At 38.6% G+C, this 23,385-nt stretch overlaps 1 protein-coding gene across 1 annotated transcript; it reads left to right on the top strand.

Moving 5' to 3' along the window:
• Positions 1-362: 362 nt before the first annotated feature.
• Positions 363-22,020, top strand: LOC308495648 (cadherin-11-like; the record flags this gene model as incomplete). Its single annotated transcript, XM_081080617.1, has 5 exons — positions 363-499; positions 1,356-1,489; positions 1,712-1,829; positions 17,258-17,509; positions 19,081-22,020. Coding segments are annotated over 5 exons (1,138 nt in total), but the record flags the coding sequence as incomplete, so codon positions are not given.
• Positions 22,021-23,385: the final 1,365 nt, after the last annotated feature.

Genomic DNA, 23,385 nt, shown 5'->3' with positions numbered 1-23,385 from the left:
TTATGTCTTTCTGAGTAGTTTGGGGGCGAGGCAAACCTACTTCCCAAATGCAGTTTCATAAATATTCAGATGGTGGGTGATGGTAGTAAGTATGGAGAAAGATATAACACGTTATTATGCTTCCCAATCAAATATGCTAACCAACTCTTTCATTTATTTTACTGAATAAAGAATTCCAACGTGGCACAAGGATCTCTATGAAAGATTCATGTACAAAGTTTGAAAAGTAAATTTGACTAAAAGGAATACCTAGCTCAAGCAGCTCACTGAGAAAGTTGCTTTACATATAGCATGGAGAAAATACTCAAATATTAAGCCTCTTGGAATATCTCCTCTAATTGCCTCATTTGCATTCTGCTTAGGTATTCAATTGATCGTCATACTGACCTCGACAGATTTTTCACTATTAATCCAGAGGATGGTTTTATTAAAACTACAAAACCTTTGGATAGAGAGGAAACCACATGGCTCAACATATCCGTTTTTGCAGCAGAAATCCGTAAGTATTCTCCTAAGGGTTTTGATTCTACTTTACCAAGTATTATTCCTTCAGACTCTATATATTCTGGAAAGTGACAGACAGCTGAGATAGAATAAATTTTTCAGTGTTAAATGTATTTTTCAATCTTTAAAATTTATTTTTGGTCATCTTATCTAGGAAGACATATAAGTAAATGCATAGAGATATTTTTATTGTCTCTGGCAGAACTGGGAACAGACTTGGCAAGCTTGAAACTCATATCTATCACTGGAGGATTCCCCACTTTATTCTGTCACTCAGTTTTGTTTAAACCCAGCGCAGTAGAATCCTTACAACCGAGATTTGTGGGTTCTTGTTTACCTGTAGACCAGTGGTTCCCAAACTTGATCATGCTTTGGAATATCCTGGGAGGCTTGTTATAACAAAGATTTCTGGATCCCGCCTCAGAGCCTCTAATTCAATAGGTCTGGGGTGTGGCCTGAGCCTTTTCACCGCCAACAAGTTCCCAGATGAAAACCATCTGCTGCTACTATGGGGACCCTAATTTGAGAACCACTACTATGGACTACACTGTTAGGGGTGGGGGATCAGGGTGGTAGGCTCCATTATAAGAATTTAGACTATAACCTCAGCATCAGAGTCAGCAGAAAGGGAAAAGTGGTTTAATTCTTACTGGTCTAATACTGGAATTCATTCCAGAGCATCCCTCTCACACTGGACCTAGCATGCTTCAGGTTTTAGATGGCTTTTATGCCAACAATGCCTTTCCCTCCACTACCCAAATGAGTGACAGGAGCTTACTCTTTCCCAGGAGTAACCTTGGATCAATGTGGATTCCTCCTTGGCACTGACTGTCTGAATTCTCTCCTTCCAGACAATCGGCATCAGGAAGCCAAAGTACCAGTGGCCATTAGGGTCCTTGATGTCAATGATAATGCTCCCAGGTTTGCCGCCCCCTATGAAGGCTTCATCTGTGAGAGCGATCAGACCAAGCCACTCTCCAATCAGGTAATGATGCTGTCCCCTCCCCTGGCTACGAGCAAGATGTTTGGTTTGGAGAGCATCACCTGGAGATACCTCCCACTGCCCAAGAAAACTTCAGAGCCCCAGTTTAGCTCTGGAACTATGTTCTCTAATTAAAACCAGGCTTCTTGGCCAGCCAGGGAATTTTTAAATAAATGATATGCCAATGTCAGCTTGATTTATTTATGGGCCACCTTTCTCTTTCAGCCAATTGTTACAATTAGTGCAGATGACAAGGATGACACAGCCAATGGACCAAGATTTATCTTCAGTCTACCCCCTGAAATCATTCACAATCCAAATTTCACAGTCAGAGACAACAGAGGTTCGTACCAAGGTTCCTATGCATTCCGAGAAGTAGAAATGGAAAATAAATGGCATTTATATTATAGAGCACGAGTATTTTCCCTAATCTCAGTAATGCCTTTATGTTAAAGAGCAAATAAGAAATACTAATGCCATCTTTAGTTTGAGACATGGGCTCATTTGGCGCATATGAATAAGTGAGTCTAATTTTATTTTACTTTTTCTGTTGTTGTCTTTGATATTCATGAAGCAGTGGGGAAACTAAGTGGGGAAGCTTACAGGGTCAGTATGCAAACGGCTTCATTTATCTTTTTTTAAAGAGGTGGGTGAACCCTTGGGGGGAAGCGTGGCTTTATGAATATTGATTTCAAGTAAAGCATTAAGAGATTAGTTCAACTTTGTGAGGCAATGGAATCTTTCAGCTGGCCTTCTCTTCCAAGCACAGTTTTAATGCGATGTGGTTTGGTGCAGAGCGGGATACCTGAAGGTGGTTGCGGAATGACTGCTTGAGAGGCATGAACAAAGCATAGTCAGGCCACTGTAGACATGGCAGCCTACAATGCTTTCTGCTTCCCATTTTGTCAGTCAAGGAGGTTTTAGACTTGCACATTTTTCAAAGGAATTGTTTCTGTTGTATAAACCCAAACTGATGCAGTCAGTTGACAACGTGGGTTGCAGAGCCAGGATCAAAACATAAGTTTCTTGACTCCTGACCAGACTATTTTAGTCTACACCTGTTCCTATAAACCTGTGACAATGTAGGTCTGCACAAACAGACGACTAATGCCATCTGGTGACATAGGAATAAAAGGTGGTTCTCCTAAGTACATATGTTTTCATTAGTCGTATGCTATAGGTTAATGGCTTTCTCAGTGACTGAGATCAGGCTTATAGGATCTTAAGTTAACCTAATAAGTAGTATATTACTTTCCCTATCATTATCATTATTGTCAATATCATGAGTGCCAGTACTGTGTTCCAAACACCACGCCAACATCCTTCCCATACTCTCGCCATTTGATTCTCACGGTATACCAGAGGTAAGGGTTAGTATTATCACTCCTATTTTGAAGATGAGGAAAATGAGGCACAGAACCTTTCAAGTAACTTGTTCAAAGTCAATTGCCCACATAGTAGTTAGATCTAGATTTTAAACCCAGGGACTCAGAGACTAGAGGTCACAGCCTTAGCCCCTGTACCCTACTGGGTTGACTATTAAAGCAGAGGGGTGTTCCCCATGCCACTTGGATTTGGAAGGATACCACCTGACCTACTTTACTGTTATTTCTTGCACTGATTTGAGCATTTACTTATGGCCCTTACAAATCACACACATATCACATGAGACTTTGGGGTAAAATATTCTGCAGTGCACAGGCTCTTGAAAGCCTGGGGGGTGAAGGAAATTATAGGGAGACACACGTGTTTTAAAGGAATCCTACAAAACTGCCTTTGATTCGCTTTATAGATGATTCCATCACTTTGAAATAGCAACATTACTTAGAGCTCTTGCATTTCACATTTAATCTAGGGCTTTTCTTGTAGTTGTTGGCTGTGGTTCACGTGCACGTGTGAGCCCCTCACACCCCTTGAAGAGATAAAAGCATGGTGCTAGATGAGTAGTTCTCAGCCAGAAGCACATGGACCTCAGCAATACGCGTACATAAGGGAGGAATTCCTTTTCGTAAAGGTAGATTTCTCCAAAGCAGGGAGATACTGGCATGTAGCGGTCAATAGTTAATGTTTACCAAGCTGAATTGAATGAAGTGACATAAGCAATGTTTTCAAAATGCTTTGTATTTATGTGTGCATCTTTATTTGAGTTCGTGAGAATCCCTGTCTCCCTCTTGGAATTTTCTTAATTCCCAAATTATTTTCTGATCGCACCCTGGGTTGACAAATTGTTACATTGTGTCAGCCTAGGCGTATGTCAGTGTTGTGATGAAGAAAACACTTATAACAACAAAATTTCAGCATGCATTTCATTTTACCCATAGTGAGATGACCTACTGGGTTGTCCAGGAAACCCTGGTGTTCTCATATGCCTGTTACCACCTCTTTTATTATCTGTTTTCTCACATATTTGTGGTCAACCTTTTATCCTGGGTGTTCATCTAATCCCCCATTTACATATGAGACCTAACTGCTGGATGGATGTATCCCCAGCACCCCCAATTTATTGCTAGACATCTCCTGAAAGAGCAGGCATTTCCAGGCTTTCCTCACCGTGCCAACTTCACCTCCATCACTTTCCTTGTCATCTTTCTTTTTATGTGTGCAATAGTATTTAGTTGCTGTTAACCCTCTGACAACATTATACCAAGACATACTGTTCTCTAGGGAGTTGTAAGTATGTCACATTGTCACAGTACTTCGAGGATGCCATCTATATTTTCAAGGAGATTTTATTACTGTAGACGAGCCGAACTACTACACAATCTGTGTCCTCTGCCTTTTCCTATAAGAGACTATATTGGAGCTACCACTTTTGCAGGAAATTGCTGCTTTTAAAGAAAAATGACTTTATTAACTATGGCAAACAGTTAATGAAAACTCCCATGTTTAGAGCTATTACAAAACCTTAGAGCAAATACAGTCCTATAATTATCATTTAATAGAGTTTCTTTCTACTAGCTCCTAAAAGTAATTACATATTGAAGTAATGCAAAAGGAGTAATCACATTCCACATCCTATTAATAGCCTACTGAGTTACCAAATTTCCCGGCTGAGACTGTTTTCCATAGAAAACATGAGATAATGGTTTATAGCATGCTGAGTAAAAGCATCAGGTTTCTTTCTCCTTGAGTGTTTACTTTCATTATGCCATGTAAATAATCAGGATTGCATTTGCCTAAACTTGGCATAAGCACTCGGCATCTTTAGAAATATAAGAGAGGAAGCCATCTTAATACACACAAGCCTTTTAGCTTATCTTATCTCACTCCATTCTACAACCCAAGCTTCAAAGACGATTCTGCAGGCAGCAGGAAAGCAGGACACTGAATGACTCTTCAACATTTCAGTCCATCTTGGGCTATTAATATCGAGAAGAGTGCTGTTTGGGCAGATGAAGAGCTGATCTGCCCAGGTTTTGAGATGCATTCACTTTGAAAATATCAGACTTTTGGAAGGCATCTCTCAAAACACAGGAAACATGTACTGGATAGGAAAAGAGCTGAAAAAAAGAAGTGCTGAGAATACTTGTTGCCCGTCTCATTTATCTAGCTCTTCATTAATTAATAAAAGCTTCTCATGGTCATTGTTTCACTAATTCATCAAACAGCCCCATGAGGTAGACAGGTTGAATATTTTTATCCTCATTTTCTAGAGAAGGAAGGAATATGAGACATCAGAAGCTTCAGATACTTTCTCAAGGTCATGCTGCCAATAAGTGAAATAACTAAAAACTTTGAGTATTTGGAGAGTTCTCTCTGGTGTACCTAACACACTATATTATGAACGTAAAGCTTATGTCTTTTCTCGTTTATTCTTCTTACAAAAGCTTTGTTTGCCCTGTAGTCAAATAATAATAATCACCAGAAGAGGAAAAATATGAAATTCAATTCATCAATCTAGATTTCTGGGGAAAGCGTGAAGAGAGAAGGATAAACTGTACTTCAGTTTTAATCATAGCCATCATAATTGTGGCAAAATATATTTGCAAAGAATTTTATAATTTTCTTCTACTGCATAATTAATACATATCCCTTGAAGGAAAATAAGAAAATACAAATAAGTAGAAATAAATTTAAAATGAATAAAATAACTCTTTGATAATACAGCATCCAGAAATAATCACTACTATTTTGTGTACCCTTCTAGACTTTTTCTTGGCATATATTTTGATCTTTAAAAAAGGCAATCATAAAATACATGTCCATTTTTCCCCACTTACTAACATGTGATATACGTTTATCAGTATCAATATAATTATGTGAACATTTTCTTCTAAATATCTTCCTAACTTCTACCTTAAGAATGTCCGATATCAGTTGACTCCTGTCGTGTAAGCACATTGTTTTCACATACCTTTGCAAATATTTCATTATTATTTAGAATAAATTCCTAGAGTGGAATTACTGGATCAAAAGCTTTTGTTACTTACTTGACAAACTGCCCATCAGAAATATTTATACAATCAGAAATATTTATAATACTGCTAGTAAAACAGATGTGGTCCCATTTCTTCATATTCAAGCCAATTATAGATATTATTTTTTAAAAACATTGACAAATTAATAGGTGAAATATAATCACATTAAAAATATAAAATGTTCTTTCATTACTAGTAAAGCTAGAAGTTTTAAATAAATTTTGATAATTTATTTTTTGCTTTATATATCTGCTACTCATGTCCTTTCCCTACTTTTTGAATTGTATACATATCCATCAGTTTGCAATGATTTATAAAGTCTCTTCATCTTTTAATGCTATTAACTTCTGACCTGTCATGGCTATTTTATATGTTTCTTCAATGTTTCAATGCCCTTTCAATTCTGAACTGTGATGTGTTCTTAAGTATAAATGTTGCACCATTTGTATCAGTTTTTCTCTGTTTAATATTATCCTTTGGCAAGGCTTTCCTATCCAAAATTGATAACAACTTTCACCTATCTTTTTTCCTTTCTTAAATATCATGCTTTCCATGTCCACCGTTTATCCAGGTGAAATAAAAGTACAACCCCCAACTATTGGCCATTTCCTAAATATAATTTAAGAAATAATTGGTCGTTTCCAACTGCTTTGTAATACCACCTTTATTATGATCTACATTACCTACTCAACGATTCTTTTTTTGGATTTTCAGTTCTTCACATTCTATCTAGTACTTAGTACTTAGTACTCTGTACTCTAGTACTTAGTATCATACTCTTCTTTGATGGTTGCATAGATAGATGTGTTAAAATCTCACAGATGCTTTCTCCACATGATTTTTATTCTATTACCTCTAGATATATTTAGAGTTACTTTTTAAAATGATTGATAAGTACGGTTGTGAATTTTATTGAGTTTACCTTAAATTTATGGATTAATTTAGGAACTAATATTTTAAAAATATTCTTGCCATCCAGAAGTAATGTCTGATTTTCCATTGAATCAGTTATTTTTTTATTACCATCAGGGATGTTTTGTAGTTTTCTTCATGTTTGTTCTATGTATTCTTATTAAGTTTATGGCTAGCTGTTTATATTTTGGATGGTGATGTGAAGCACATTTTTAACTTATATTTTCAAAGTGTTTTTAGTATAAACTACAGCTATTTTAATTAGTTCACTTATTATTAGACATTGTTCTAAAGTGACATAACTTCTCAGATTATTTTCCTGGTTTTTCTAGGGCAACAACTATATTAAAATTAAATGACAATTTGCTTCATGTTTTCAAAATATTTAATTATTTTTTGTCCAATTGCATAGATTTGCATTTTTAGAATATGTGTTAAATAATAACAATAATGGATGCTCTTACTGTACTTGTTACTTTAATAGGACAATTAGTTCTAGAGTTTCACCATTAAGCATAAAATCGGTTGTTAGAGTAAAATTAAGATTTGTGGGTTGTTTTTTTTTTTTTTTTTTTTTTTTGTGTGTGTGTGTGTGTGTGTGTGTGTGTGTTAGGGAATATCTTTTCAATTATTTTATTTAAAAATGTATGTTCAACTTTTATCAGTATTTTTGGATTCTAACAGGAAGATAGTATGATTTTGTCCTTTGACCTAATGATTTGATAAAGTAGTTACATTGAAACATCCTAATACTGAACCTAATAACTGTAATTTCCAAAACTTTTGTTCCAAACAAGGAGCATTTGTTAAACTGGAGAGGAGAGAGCAAGGGTTAGAGATGTAATGCTTGGCTTTACTCTTTATCTTAAGAAGGGGATCAATCTTAATAGTAATACATGAATGTTTGACACATGATTAATTCTACTACTGTATTATTTTTCAAAAACTGTCAGTTTTACATCACTCCTAATTCATGGACTGAGCTGCTATTTTAAGATTTTTTTACCAAAAGCTGGGCACAATTAGAACACATCCCAGGTTTCCAGACCCCAGGGCTGCATCCTATCCAGTACAAAATAAATATGTTTCAACAAAAGTTGAAAGCCTATCAGATCATGGAATTACTTGACTATGGAAACATTGTTTAGTCATTTGGTCAGCACAGGGCAGTTTTAGGAGCTTGCAGTTGGTTCCTATTATAACAACAACAGAAATAGTTTTTAGATTTTTCAAGACAACAAAATAAACGTGTAACCCTTGAGACATCATGAAACACCATCCCTATTTCATTTGACCTTCTCTGCCTTTGGTGTTTCTTCCATATTAAGTGCCAGTGTGACTTTCATCAAAAGCTAAGTATTTCCTAGTTCCTTTATCACAGTCTCTTGTTTCCATCCATCCATAATCATAGAAAAATGAGCTGTTCTTATGTACTGTGTGCCAAGAAGGGTCCTAGCAGCGGGGCTTTAGCATGAGTAAGACATAGTCCCTGATGTCAGAGAGTTCCCAAAAGCACGCGAAGCGAAGTTAATTATATCGTGAAAGCACAGCTAATTTTGATAATGACTATTAATGATCTACCCACACGAGCTGTGACTATCATGGTCCCCAAACAGACCTGACACCAGTCTCGCGCCCACTTACATCAGTCCTTACTAATAAAATACCAGATGATGTCTCTCTTTTTTAAAATTCTTCTCTGGCTTTCCATTTCCTATGGATTTAACTGACACTTCATAGTTTTATGAGCAATACGTTATATGATTTGCCCCCTACTTGGCCCCCTGTAAACTTTGCTTTATTACCTCCTTTCTCTGTTACCTTAAAGGTTAAACTCCCGAAACTTCAGACCACCTCTACTTTCCCAAATATGCCGTGCTCTCACTTGTGCACGCGTTTTTTGCTCTGCCGGGAATATGTTCTTCTGCCTATACGTCCTCTTTCAAGTCATAAATGGGGTCTCTTGGGCAAAGCTTTGCCAGGTATCCCCAGTCCATCTTGGATGTTTCCTCCTTCGTTCTCCAGAAATACTGCACTAACGTTTAGTACTTCTCTTATCACTCTGCCTTCTAAGCAATCATTTCCCTGTCTGTCTCCCACTAGAATATGAGCTCGTGGGGGTATTATCCCAACATTAAGAAAAGCAGGATGACCAAATGCATTAAAATGAAAGAGTGGATGAAAAACCATACACTGTGCTTCAGAAATTTCAGGGATTCATTATTACTATGGAAAAAAAAATGATTGTGTTATGATATAAACCTCAGGCTGAAAAAGACAAGCCATTCTTATTCCACCAAGTTATTTTGGACATCTAGGGTGTGGAGCAAGGAAGAGATGACCTTCAAATGTATTTATTTTGCAAGTGTAATATTATCTAAGGTGGGCCTGTTGCTGATCGAATGAGCTCTGATACACGATATATTCAGAGTTTAGTTTGTACAAAGTGGCAAACATCTTTTTTCTTTTCCTTTTTATCTTTTTTTGTCTAAACTAAGTACATTTCTTTTTTTATGAGCAGCACCAAATAACATTTAAATATACTTCTGGGTTTTTGTGTGTGTGTGTGTGTGTGTGTTTTTGTTTTTTTGTTTTTTTTTTTTTTTACTTTTATAATTTAAAGATACCCGAACAGATTTCTGTGGAACTTTTTTTCCCCCTTTAATTGCTTTTGGCGGATCAAAATGGCAGATGTCTTTTAATACCCTGCCATTTTCTCTGTGTAAATAATTATGTTCCTTTTCTGTCTGAAAATTCATTGCTGTAGTTTGTCCAACACAGAATACAGTTTATCTGGGAACTCACACCCTACCCAACCAAACAGAAAGAGAAATAGTTCTTGGTGGATCAGAGCCGTATTTGTCCAAGGTTTCCTGTGGTCATTGAGTTAACTAACTCCTGGGATTTCTCAACTCACTAAAAGATCTTAAATGTTTATATCCCACTGAATTCCTCGGTAGTTTTCCTGGTCATAAACCAAGACATACTCAGGCAGCATGTTCCTTTCTCTTTCCCTGTCACCAAGGAGAAAATTATCCCAAACAAATGGAAGGATAGTTGATTCTAAGGGATGTGATAAATTATAACAACAACAAAAAATCTGTTAATACCAACAAAGCGTGTACAACATTTAGCTATCTCATACACACATGCACATAAGCAATGATTCCTATTATGCTAGTTTTTGAATTTCATGTGTTGCTGGCCCCTCAGTATCAAAGGTATTAATTAAAAGGTCATAATCACCCCCTGCCTGGTTGTGTGCAGCTTCTTGATTCAGTGGGGAGATATAACAGCCATCAGTCTTGGGTCAAACGATTTTCTTCATTAGTACTTTAAGACTAGCCTCTTCTAGAATTTACCTCCTTGTAGCATTGCCTTCATTCTAAAATATTGGGAAAATGGTAGATTTATTTTTGCCTTTTGCATGTTGGTTTGTTTTTGAAAGTGTGTTTCTGGAAATGCTGGGAAGAGAGGTGTTAAATGTGTGTGTTTCTGCCATAAAATTCTTAGGTTTTTAAGAACAACTCTTTATGTGGGACATGAATCTACCAGGATCCTCTTGTAGTCTATGATGGAGGGTAGGGGGGGAGTCCATCTAGTTATATAACCATATAGGGAAAATTTGGTTAAAAAAATGTAATTTGCATGCAATAATATCAGGATTCTAGAGTCAGCTATGTGCTAATAAAAATATAGTGAAACCTAGAGGAGTTTGAAACCTTGTTTTGTTTGTATTTTCCATGTTATTGTGAGTAATTGCTTCCCTCTTTGTGTCTCAATTTCCCATTCTAGAAAATAACGGTAATTATATATTTTGCACATCATTTCAAACATTCTGTGGGATAAGGTATGCAGAAGTAACAAGGAATAAGGTTCGCACATATTAGCAGCTTAATAAATGTGGCTTAGGTGCATCGGACTCAACCCAAATAACAGGAAAGAATAATGAGATAAAAAGTTGAAGATATTTAGCAGGAACACAATCCACAATGCAAATACAGGCAGTATTGATTGGGCTGGATTCAGAAGGGAGGAGTGGGAGAAAATGAGGACGGGAAATTGACTGCAAGCTAATGCACCAGCAAAATCTGACTGTGGAAAAGCCAGCTTGATGCTGACGTGCAATCAAAGGAATACCATCCAGCTATTCATTCTGTTAACACGCAAAACACCGCTACATACACCAAGATGAGCGAGATAAAGTCCCTGCCCTAGAGGAGATTACTGTCTGGTGAAGAGGATACACATTCAATCTCCATAGATTGCAATGGGTGCAGCGACTGCGTACAGCTAACTACACCGTTCATACAGACAGTTCAGAAGGGCAAGAAAATAGAGATATCTACACAAGCTATTATGTTCATCTTTAAACACTGCTAGGATCAGAGATAGAAATGATACAAACTTTAAAAATATTATTTGAAATTTCTATTATTTCAGTCCCTTGGACTGAAGATGGCAAATACTGACATCAAAAATTAAAATTATAGGGGGGGTGACCGGTTAGCTCAGTTGGTTAGAGCATGGTGCTGATAACACCAAGGTTGCCAGTTTGATCCCTGCATGGGCCACTGTAAGGTACACTCTCCTTAAAAAAATAAATAAATAAATAAAATTGAGTTTTCAAAATTTACAAATCTGAGTTTAAAATATCTAAATAATTAAACTTTCCAACCATGACTTGTGTCAGTGTGTAGCATATAATTCTAAATTATTAAAGGTTAAATGTCCATTAAGACTTTTGGGACACACACACGCACCATATATATATATATTATACACACACACACACACACGCACACACACACTGGGGGTGCCAAAAAATGTATACAAGTGGACACTTTGGTCAGCGTTGCTCAAGCAATGTTCCCCATAATCAGAAGTGTCTGGACGCTGATGGTAACCACTTAGAGTACCTCTTGTAATTGCAGAAGTCAAAACGTGACTTATATTCATATTTTGTTATCAGTATATATTATTACAATTTTAATACAGTTTTCCTTTCTTAAAATGTGTATACATTTTTTTGGCACCGTGTGTGTGTGTGTGTGTGTGTGTGTGTGTGTATTTTTTTCACATATGTGGTTACATATTTTTTTCATTATCCTGATGGTGTTATTACCATATTTCTAGGGGAAGTAGAGAGGACCAAGAGGAAAGTAACCAAACAATGACTATTCTCCTATGACTGCATAATTAACTGTCTTCAAGTATTTGGCGGCTTTTCATACAGTCGATAGATCAACTTTGTCTCTGAGGTTTGCGCAGCAAAGGTAGAGGAGGTAGATTTGGGTTGGAAGTGAACGAGGTAAGAGCAGGCTTGGGCTGGATTCTCCAGATCTTTAACAATCTCGAAAGAAGGGCCCCAGACGGATGCAGCCAGGGCCTTACTTCACAGGCTAACCCGTCTCTGATCAGGTCAAGCAATGTGGAATCTTTAGCAGAGAAGTACAGAGGAGAGGTGGTGAGGAAGAACACTTCAAGATTTTTAGGGAAGCTTCCGTCACCCTGCATCAAGCCTCTCTTCTGACATCACAGTGAGAGCAGCAGGATGCCCTAATTCTTTGTAGCACTGCTTCGACTTTTCAAGTTGTTAACATGCACGGTCCATGCCCATATACCATCCATTTTGCTTTGCTTGTGGTGTTTTTTTTTTTTTTTTTGATAATACAAGGTTAAGGACTATTTACCCACTATAATTTTCTTATTTATTTTAACTTGTGGAATTTAACAATCAATCACATTGAAGATATTAGCTTAAAAATCTTTGTGGATTATGGAAACCAATTTATCAATAAATATCAAGGGTAACATCCTATGAACCAGTGATTATAATAAAAGGTCACACCCAATGAACCAGTAATTATATGACATCTATCTTAGAAAAGAGTCTGAAATTTGAAAACATCAGGTAAAAAGATGTTTATGTCAACATTATATAAAAGTTGAAAACATTGCAAGCAACCTAGGAACCTAGGAGTAGGATCTTATGTTATACAGAAAGGAATGCTATGTGGGGGGATATTTAATAACATTGGGAAATGCTCAAGAAAGGTGGAGGGGAAAAACCATGACACTAAATGTCCTGCTTTTCTTTCTTTTTCTTTTTTTTTTTTTTAACTTAGCATTGCATCACAAAAAGTCCCAGGTTATTCGAACATAATTTTCCTTTTTAATGTCCATTGTATGTATCCCTTCATTGGGCCACAAAACCATCACTACCCTGATATTTACGTCCCCAAACTGGTACGATGGAGACCATGCTTATCAGGCACCTTTACATTTTGTTAGTGTAATGACAAAGTGCACAGGTGAAGACAGCATGTGATGAGGAGTCTAGATCGTAGACATAAAAATTTGAATCTTGAATTTACCTTCTACTAACAGAAACACTATGATTTGTGGACATATAGTAGTAATCAATGGCCCCATTGACAAGTTTTTGCCTAAATAGGGATGAAAATGGAGCCAGTTATGTCTCTGTGGCCAGGGATGAGAACATTGGGTGTCAGGATGAAAAACCAAGGTGTTTGCGAAACATCTTCTTACCTTGGGAAATATGTTGCCCAGGACTGAAGAGCGCGCACGATTTTCTTACCTCTGAATGATGAGCCCTTCTGTGTAGGCAGTTGCATTCCAAGCTGCGATGACATTTCCAGGAATTCACTTTTCTCTCTTTGCCAATAAGCTTTTCTTCATCATTAGTCTTCTGCTCAAAGAGGAGAGATTCCAGAAAAGAATTAATATTTACTGCATATCTGGCACTGTGCTAAGTACTTTGTGAATGGAATCAAATTTAAACCTAAAAGTCATTACTTTCTTAGATGAGACTATAAACTCCAGGCTTTTAATATGTACATAGATGATTCAAGATTCAGACCCAGGTCTGTTTGACCCAAATACTAAGTGATTTGCTCTTTGGAAGCTTTATAAAGGAGAAGGATCTAAGAAATCTCTTGATGGAAATTTAAAAATTGATGTGACATTTGTCTTTTTCTGCCTCATCTTATTAACCATGAAGCCAATTTGGTTATTCTCTGAAAATTGTCCTCATTGAACCTCTTTTTTCTCATGGGTCACCTATAAACCTTAGGAATATGTATGCCCCAAGTAGGGGGACCCTCTTAAAGACAGATGGGGAGTGGCTGGCTAATTAAAATAATGTAGATGACAGGGAATCTGTAGTCAAAGTTAAAATGCAAAATTGATTTCCAGGATAGGGGTTTCTTTATTGTTAGTTTGTTTATTTTTCCATTTGTTTTTCTAGATTCGTTTTTTTATGAAGTTCCTGCCCAAAGTGCCTCTTTTTGTTAGTGAAAGATCAGTGGTCAGAATGGACCACCAGAAAGACTATCACAAGCCACAGCACTGAAGCCTCTGAAATCCCCTCCCAAAAGAAAGCTCATCCTCCCATTGGTGCTGGGACCACTTGGATCTAGAGGGGAAATGTTTAACCACTCAGGCAAAATGGACCACTTAGGTGCCATGCCAGGCTGGTTAAACACGGTTCTCATCCCACCTGCACCCTTCGGCAATTCACCAGCCCTGCAGGAGCTCAATAATGGATGCTAAGTTTTCTGGTAGAAGGATTTCTGAGTCCTCCGGAAACAGCACACAGGACAACCACTGGCTTTTATTATGTTATCTGCTTCCAATGACAATCCCATGAGGCATGCTTGATGTTAACCAGTGTCCTCATTTTAAAGATGGATGAACAAGTGAGGCTCTTGATGGGACAAATAATTCATTTTAAAGCATATAATTAGTGTATGCCCAAGAAGAGACCTTCGGTCTATTTATTTCCCACCTCATGAGCTGCTCTTAAAATCCATAAGCAAACTATGTTTGATTAGAAGAGATTATAAAAAAAAAAGTTCTCGACATTCTACTGATCTATCACTCAGAGATTACAAATGGTCCAGTCAGCTGGGTACTTTGATGAGCTTTCATATAATACTTTCAGTGTGTCTGAGAGGACGCAGCTGTTCAGAATATGAAACGTCTTGAATTCATAGGCTGGTGTCTCGTTCAGATCCATGTTTTCCATTAGTGTTTGATTTTCATTTACTTTCATGTATAAGCCAGCCTGCTGTGATTTGGAGACATAGTCTTGCATGAATGGTACACTGAAGAATAAGTTTTAAATTACGGCTTCCATGGGTTTAAAAACCACAACAACACTCATTTCACATTTCCTCCAGACCAACACTCTGGGCAACAGGGTGGAACCCAATAGGAAACTGAGTAAACTGGAGGTGCCGTCCATAGCATAGAGTTGTCCACACAATTTATTTGCTTTCTTTCTTAAATTTGTAATTTTCATTTGTATTCATGCTATTGTTAGTGACATGTCAGATCATTAAAAGGGGACAGATATTGTAATTTTTAATTTGTGAAAGTCTTATTGAACTCAAAAAAATTTATGAGAAGGAAAAAGCACCTTTTGAAATAATTTATTATGGATACGTAAATTATTTTCTAATTGCCAAGCATAGAACTGTGGGGTAGCCTAGAACAGGAAAAAACAGTTAACATTTTATTTGACCAGATTATGTTTTCATAATTTTTTATAGTATATGTAATTTTTCTCCAGTGATGAGCAATATATGCCAATCACACAAAATTCAGAAAATACAGAAATGAGGGCTAGCTCTTCTGCTTTGTTTTGATTGAGATGTTGGCAGCCAAGGGCAGAGAATCTGTCATCATAAGGCTTGCCAAAAGCCAGTGCACACACACATTTTACCTTCTGTAATACCCAGAATATTTGCTCATCCCTAAATGAGACTGCACCTACCTTTCATAGATTTATTTTCTCTCACAGACAATATATTGCGTTTCCTTTAACCTAAAATATGTCAATTTAATTTTGAAATTCTAAGATGTTTTTTCCTACAAGAGCTAATTCATGATACTGTCAGTCCATGTAAAGCCTGCTAGCTATTGGGGCCATCGTGTTGGTGATAACATTCATATTGCTATAAATTACTGATTCTTAACTCACAAATGGAAGCAGACCACACCAAGGGTGTGTGTGTGTGTGTGTGTGTGTGTGTGTGTGTGTGTGCAATTTGATGGAACATCTTCAAAACTTCTAGTGTTTTAGAATACCAGTGTGGTTCCCCAAGCATATAGCTCAGAAAAAAAATATATTTGGGGCTAGTACAGATATGCAGGAAACATGATGAGGAAGCATTTGGGGGCATAGGTTACAAAACGTTGAGAAATACATGAAAGCCAACATCTGGACTTTTGATTAAACCTTTCCCAGAACACAGTTACGCCATTTGTTCAACAAATATTTATTGAATGTCTGCTATGTGTCCAGACTGAGATGAATCAGATAAAACCCTCTATTCTCCAGAAGTTTACAGTCTAGGAAACGTCAAAGTGGTTATGCCAACAAATAACAACACGATAGTGGGATACCAGTTTCTATAGGAATATACAGTTTCATGGGTCACAGAGGAGGTGATGGGAGACGTCCAGAAAGGGCTTACTGAAGAGGTGACTTTTGGATTCAATTTTGAGGCTTGAGGAGTTCACACAGCATGATGGAAGGAATGGCTTTGGGGCATTAGCATCGTTTTCAGGTAAAAATATTAGGCATATAAAAGAGTGGTATGAATAGACATGAGTTCTGCATGTCAGGCTGACCTGGGAAGGGATGTGACCCTGGAAGGCAAGGTCAAGTCTAGATTTGAGAACCATCTGGGGGTTCACTGTGTAGAGCTGTGCTGTGCTGTGTGGGCAACAAAGAAAACCTGGAATCATTTCAGGCAGGAGTGGGTGATATGTTTAACTGGGTAGCTCATGGTGCTTGCATTTCAAAGACCTGCTGCTGGGTCTTATAAAATATTTTCTCTTTAAAGAAGAAATTTTCCTTGAGGACTCATGATTGGCTTCATCGTTTGGGCAAGGTTGGAGAGTGGACAGGAAATCTCTGGGGGGAAAAACACAAAAAACTGGCCAAAGGCTTGTCATGAAGTAGGGAAAGTGTGAACAAGGAAAAGAATGGCTTTTTGTTGTCCTTTCTCTCACACTTACGTATGGATTTATGTGCTGTACTAACACAGCGTATGTGGTGGAAGCCCACACTTTCTTGTATTTGACCAAAAGGACTAGACCCCAACAGAAAACAGCGTGGTTACCTTGCCAAGGAAGGCGTTCTGTGTCCACCAAATAAAAAATAAATAGAAAAAGAGCCAGTGTCCGAGTTGCGTTCCCAAACGCGGAGAGGTTGTTCCGTGAGCCAGTGACACCAAATGACTGCAGCGTCGAGAGGCCCCCAGAGGAAGGAACAAGAGGGGAGATGCTGGTCATTAACCTGGTGATGAGACGAGCACCCTCAGCCCTGCGCGGCGGAAGGCCAGGATGTGAAGAAGGTAATAGGCTGGGTACCATTCTGAGAACACGCCTTGTCTCCCCTCTTCCCCAGATAACACCGCGGGGGTGTACGCCCGGCGCGGGGGCTTCAGTCGGCAGAAGCAGGATCTGTACCTCCTGCCCATCGTGATCAGCGATGGTGGAATCCCGCCCATGAGCAGCACCAACACACTCAGCATCAAGGTCTGTGGGTGCGACGTGCACGGGGCGCTGCTCTCCTGCAACGCCGAGGCCTACATCCTGAACGCGGGGCTGAGCACCGGGGCTCTGATCGCCATCCTGGCCTGCATCGTCATTCTCCTGGGTAAGCTTCCCCCGCGGCCACCCGCACGAAGGTGCGCGAGCGTGAAGCACCGCTATTTCTCGAGGTCAGGCTGGTTACCAGAACGATGCTATATACTGTGGCTACCATTCGAGACAAAGAGGCGGTGCCTGCCCCCCAAGCGTTTCATGGAATGGCAGCAGGTAACTTCACGCGCCCTTAGAGCAAGCTGGGGGAAGGTTCTGATGAGCAAATTTGCCAGGCATCCCAGGATAGGAGAGCAGAAGCCACCTGGGGGTGCCCCCGTGGGGACATCAGAGAAGGTTTTGCAGAAGAGGGTTTTAGGCAGAGACCTAGGATATTCATGACAGTTTGCCTTACAAGAGAAAGGAGAAGCATTGGAGGCAGAAAGAATAATCATGAGGCAAAACATAGTGTGTGAAGGACTCAAGGAACTGGACAAAGGTGCCTGGATCTTGGCTCCTCCTCGAATTATATATCTGGGTGCATGCCTCAGCTTATGGGGACTCCTGGGGAGCTTTCCCTGCACTTACCACGTGAGTTAGGTGCCCCTCTGCTGCACCTTCCTCCCACCTGTGGTTTACTCTGTAATAACAAGAATGCACTGATGCTAATAACATCTACCATTGCTGGGCCTCAGGAAGATTAGATCGGTTCTCTCAATGTCTCAGAACTTGTGAATAACAAAAATCAGGATTCACATCCAAATATGTCTGACACCAAATTTATGCATTTTCCATGATGTTTCAGTCCCCCATTGAATGAATTAATGGGGCTTGGTTGCACAGGGAGGAGTCAGTGAGTCCAGTTCAACAGATAATTCCTGAGTATTATCTGGGTACCAGGCTCCATGTTTGGCCCGGTGAGATGAAGAGAAGAAACACACAAGATCTCGGTGCTCAGTAAGCACCGATTGCTGGAGCTTAGTGGAAGAGACAGAATTGCTTCATCTGGATTTCTAGCTGATGCTATTGTACTATGTTCAAATAAATAAGAGAAGATTTGTCACTTGGCGTCTCCATAGACATCCCCTCTTCTATACGGTGCTTTGAGGAAAATGCAGCCATGTTTATGATGAGATTTCCTATTAAGATAGTGTGGGGTCAATGCTGGCCCCTCCCTCAGACCTCTAGGCAGGAGCTGGGCATCGCCTCCTACAGAAAGGTAGGAACTGAAGTCTCTGAACATACTCATTTGTAAACTTGGAGAGGCAGCTATCTCCCTTTGCAAAAAGGAACTGACATCTGCCATTTTTAAGAGGCTGCAGACCACATATTTAAAATCTTCCTAATTCTTAGGAAGAGGACTTCCAAATAATGGTGTCAGATTCATTTATAGAAAGCTCCACATAGCTCCAACTTGCCAGTTTGTTTGGATATTATATTTTCCTGGCAGCATTTTGCAGAGGAAGGGCCAGGTGAAGGGCCGTTTTACACATCCCGGGGGATTCTAGGTAAAGCTCTCATTTCCTAGGCTGGCTGTCCTGAAGCCTGTACCACACTATGCTTTACCGGTAAGCCGAGTTCCCCTGGGAAGAGAATCCAGGAAGGTGGGGCTTAACCTATGCTCACTTTCCTTTTCTTTCCCTGTAGTCATCGTCGTGTTGTTTGTGACCCTGAGGAGGCAAAAGAAAGAACCACTGATCGTCTTTGAAGAAGAAGATGTCCGTGAGAACATCATTACCTATGACGATGAAGGGGGAGGGGAAGAAGACACAGAGGCGTTTGACATCGCCACCCTCCAGAATCCTGACGGCATCAATGGATTTATCCCTCGCAAAGACATAAAGCCCGAGTATCAGTACATGCCGAGACCTGGGCTGCGGCCAGCACCGAACAGTGTGGACGTTGACGAGTTCATCAGCACGAGAATACAAGAGGCAGACAACGACCCGACCGCCCCGCCGTATGACTCCATCCAGATCTATGGTTACGAGGGCAGGGGCTCGGTGGCTGGGTCCCTGAGCAGCTTAGAGTCTGCCACCACAGATTCAGACTTGGACTACGACTATCTACAGAACTGGGGACCTCGTTTTAAGAAACTAGCAGACTTGTACGGTTCCAAAGACACTTTTGATGACGACTCTTAACAATAACGATACAAATTTGGCCTTAAGAACTGTGTCTGGCGTTCTGAAGACTCTAGAAGATATGTAAACAGGTATTTTTTTAAATCAAGGAAAGGCTCATTTGGGACAAGCAAAAGTTTTACAGAGAGGACACATTTAATAAAACTTCAAGGACATCAGAGTGGTAAATACTGTGAAGCACCTTTTCTCACAAAAAGGCAAATATTGAAGTTGTTTATCAACTTAGAGAAAAACCACTTGGCATACAAAATATTTAAGTGAAGGAGCAGTGTAATGGTGAACTTACAATGAAGGGAAATCGTTTATGTGTTATGGACATCTAAGTCCTTTCTTCTTTCTTCTTTTTTTTTTCTTTTTCTTTTTTTTTTTTTTTTTTAATTTGTCAATGAAGCTTCCACAAAATTAGAAAGGACAACAGTTCTGAGCTGTAATTTCGCCTTAAACTATGGACACTCTATATGTAGTGCATTTTTAAACTTGAAATATATAATATTCAGCCAGCTTAAACCCATACAATGTATGTACAATACAATGTACAATTATGTCTCTTGAGCATCAATCTTGTTACTGCTGATTCTTGTAAATCTTTTTGCTTCTACTTTCATCTTAAACTAATACGTGCCAGATATAACTGTCTTGTTTCAGTGAGAGGCGCCCTATTTCTATGTCATTTTTAATGTATCTATTTGTACAATTTTAAAGTTCTTATTTTAGTATACATACAAATATCAGTATTCTGACATGTAAGAAATGTTACGGCATCACACTTATATTTTATGAACATTGTACTGTTGCTTTAATATGAGCTTCAATATAAGAAGCAACCTTTGAAATAAAAGATTCTTTTTTAATTCTGGGTTTGATTCTTAACATTGAAAACTATTAAGTATTTCTAATTACTGATTTATATTTCTAATTCAAGACATTATGATCTTTTAATAACCCTATTTATGATCTGTTAGAGCCTGCTGCTTTTATTGTTTATTTAAAGTCAAATACGTTTTGCAAATGTTTTTTTCAGACAAGATTCTGTAATATCATGTAAAGCTTTTTTTTGTACATTCTCAGCATTAGCTTCCTGGCTCCTTTTCACACACTTCTGAAAAAGTAGGAAGCTAAAGATCTAGGTCAGTCTAGGATTTTGCAATATTTACTATATAATATGCATTTGTCTTGTATATCAGTACTTCGATGACTAAGAGAGATGAATCCACGAGGGACTGAAATTGTCAGAACTAGGGGAGTGAAGAGTCAAAAATATAAATTTGCCACATGTAGTTACCAGACCTCCAATGTCACTCTATTTTTCCTTCCTTTGATCTTGCCAGGCTAATCCATAATGACTCTGACAGTTAAAACTGCTTACTTTTCCTCCTGTCTTTTAACTTCTCTTAAAATATCATGCGGCGTGTTAAATTCTGATAAAAGAGAGAGCAATTCATTTCCAAACCTTTGTTTGAAAATATGCTTTGGGCCATAAACTCAGAATGAGGGCAGGGAGCACGGTGGATTGTGAGGGTCAATGCCATTTGATCCTGTTGCCATTTGATGCCTGTTGTGATATGTCTACAGTCTCCTGCACTCCCTACCTGGGGACTGGAACTTCTGTGAAGGACATTTCGCCTGCTCAGTTGGGCCAAAGGTCAAAACGTAGCAATACTTCGGGGAAAGACCACACAAAGTCATGCTGCAAGTGCTTTCCCTCTTTCCCCTTGGACACAGGGCACATGTTTTCTCTTGGATTGCAGGCAATTTTTAGATTATCTTTAATTTTTTTTTTTTTTTTACTTTATTGTGAATGTTTTTTTCAAGTGTTTCTTGTATCTTGCTACATACTATTTTTATGCCTGAGTCAAAATGCATACAAAGAAAAATGTTTTTGTGAAAGTGCTCACTTCCATTTTACTTTGCATTTAAATCAAATTGTCTGAACACTTCAATGGAATAAATTCTGTGGACAATGTCACTTCGGAATCTTTCATTTCAGTGAAGGATTTACACATTTGCAGTACTTCCATAATTGCAGGTTTTGTTCATTTTTTATATAGTTTTTGTAATCCAAAGAATATTTTGCTAGATTTGCACAGTCCTCCAATTGAATTTGAAGTGGAGAAATAACTGAAAAGGAATATGAACAGCACTTAAACAAGTATACCGCTACAAAACCCCATCGCCATCGATGATCTTTCTTTTTCTATAAATGTATTTGGATTAGATTTGACAAGTATGTTTTTACATTTTTATGTTTAAGTTTTAAAAAAAGCTGTCTACTTTTCAATAGTTAGTTAAAAATACTCATTTTTCTTTCAATCTTCTCTCTCTCTCTCTCTCTCTCTCTCTCTCTCTCTCTCTCTCTCTCTCTCTCTCTCTCTCTCTTACCTTTAAGCCTCTATTGTTTGTAGAACCCTCTTAGAAGCTTGGAAATAAAATGTCTTTTCTGACTAGTGGAGTCTTTTTTCATTTGGAACATACTGCCTTAAGAGCAATCTTACTTTAAGTGGTCCTTCCTTATTTCGATATAAAGTAATCACGGCTTTATGACATCAGTTCGGCTTAAACAAGGAATGCTGCTCTGTTTTTCCTGCCATTGAGTGGTGGGTATTGCTTACATTTATAATGCATTCACTCATTTATCAAAATCTTATTTGGTAGGTGCTGTCCTAGTTACAAAGAGGCAGAATGAACCTTGCTACCTTCCTTGACATCTTTCAGCCTTCCCAACCCTGTTCCAAAATATCCATCCTGTTCTTTTATAATCATCTATATATCTGCTTACCCACCTCCCCAGACAATGCAATAGGATATTTCCTCTCCTTCAGCGTTGAGGGATAAAATAACTAAAAGATGTAACAGGATATGGTGAGATGTTGACCATGAATGGAGGGTAGGCCAATTGCAGCAGTTCTGGACAGTTTTGTCTTTAGCGAAACTATACCTTATAGGCCATTGTTCTTGGGGAGGGTGAGAAGATATGATAACAGCTTATTTGTATCACGTGGAGAAACTTATTAAAAATAGACATTCATGGCACCCAGAGAGCATCACTCTTTATGTCAGGTGGCACGTGGTCAAGAGTATTTGAAATTTCTCCTGGGTAGTTGTGTGACATTCTTCACCTCTTTGAGAGCCCTTGTAGGACACTAAGGAATGAGGTGCAATCTCTGAGCTGAAGAGTGGCCAAGTGTATCTGGCTGGCAATGTGAGGACAGATGAGGAGCATATCAATTTAGAGGCGGGCTGGGAGGGTTTTAATAAAAGTCACAATGCAATATAAGGAAAGCTTAAAATAATGCAGTAAGCTGAGGACGGAAACAAGGCTTTTCTACTTCTGCAGTGCCATCAGCCTGGTTAGACCTTTATCATCTCTGACCTGTAAGACCAAACCAACCTCTTAGCTGCTTTCCACCTCCCAACCTCTTCTTCACAAAGAAGCCAGAGGAATAGAAACACACAACTCAGATCACATGACTCCTTAACTGAGGTCCCTTCCCAAAGTCTTACTTTATTGCTGTACATGACCAGGGAGGGCCCTGCAAACCTCTCCAACTTCATCTTACACCTTTCTCCTTTCAGTGCCCAGTGCTCCAACCACACTGGCCCTCCAGCAGTCCTCCTACAGACGACACATTCCCCTTTTTCCACCTAAAGTAGGTTACCCTTTGTTGATTTCCTTTGTATCAGTTACAACGCTTTAAACTTACTTTGCTTATTAGCTTTTCCTGTGTCTGTGGGTCTCCCAGACCCACCAGAATAAAATGTAAGCTTCAAGAGTGAGTGATCTTATTTTCTTGTTGTATGCCCAGTTCTC

Source organism: Rhinolophus hipposideros (genome assembly GCF_964194185.1).
Source record: "Rhinolophus hipposideros genome assembly, contig: HAP1_SCAFFOLD_507, whole genome shotgun sequence".
In the NCBI taxonomy this organism is placed as follows: Eukaryota; Metazoa; Chordata; class Mammalia; order Chiroptera; family Rhinolophidae; genus Rhinolophus; species Rhinolophus hipposideros.
The sequence above is the reverse complement of the archived record's forward strand: the minus strand, read 5'-3'. Positions and strand labels throughout refer to the sequence as shown.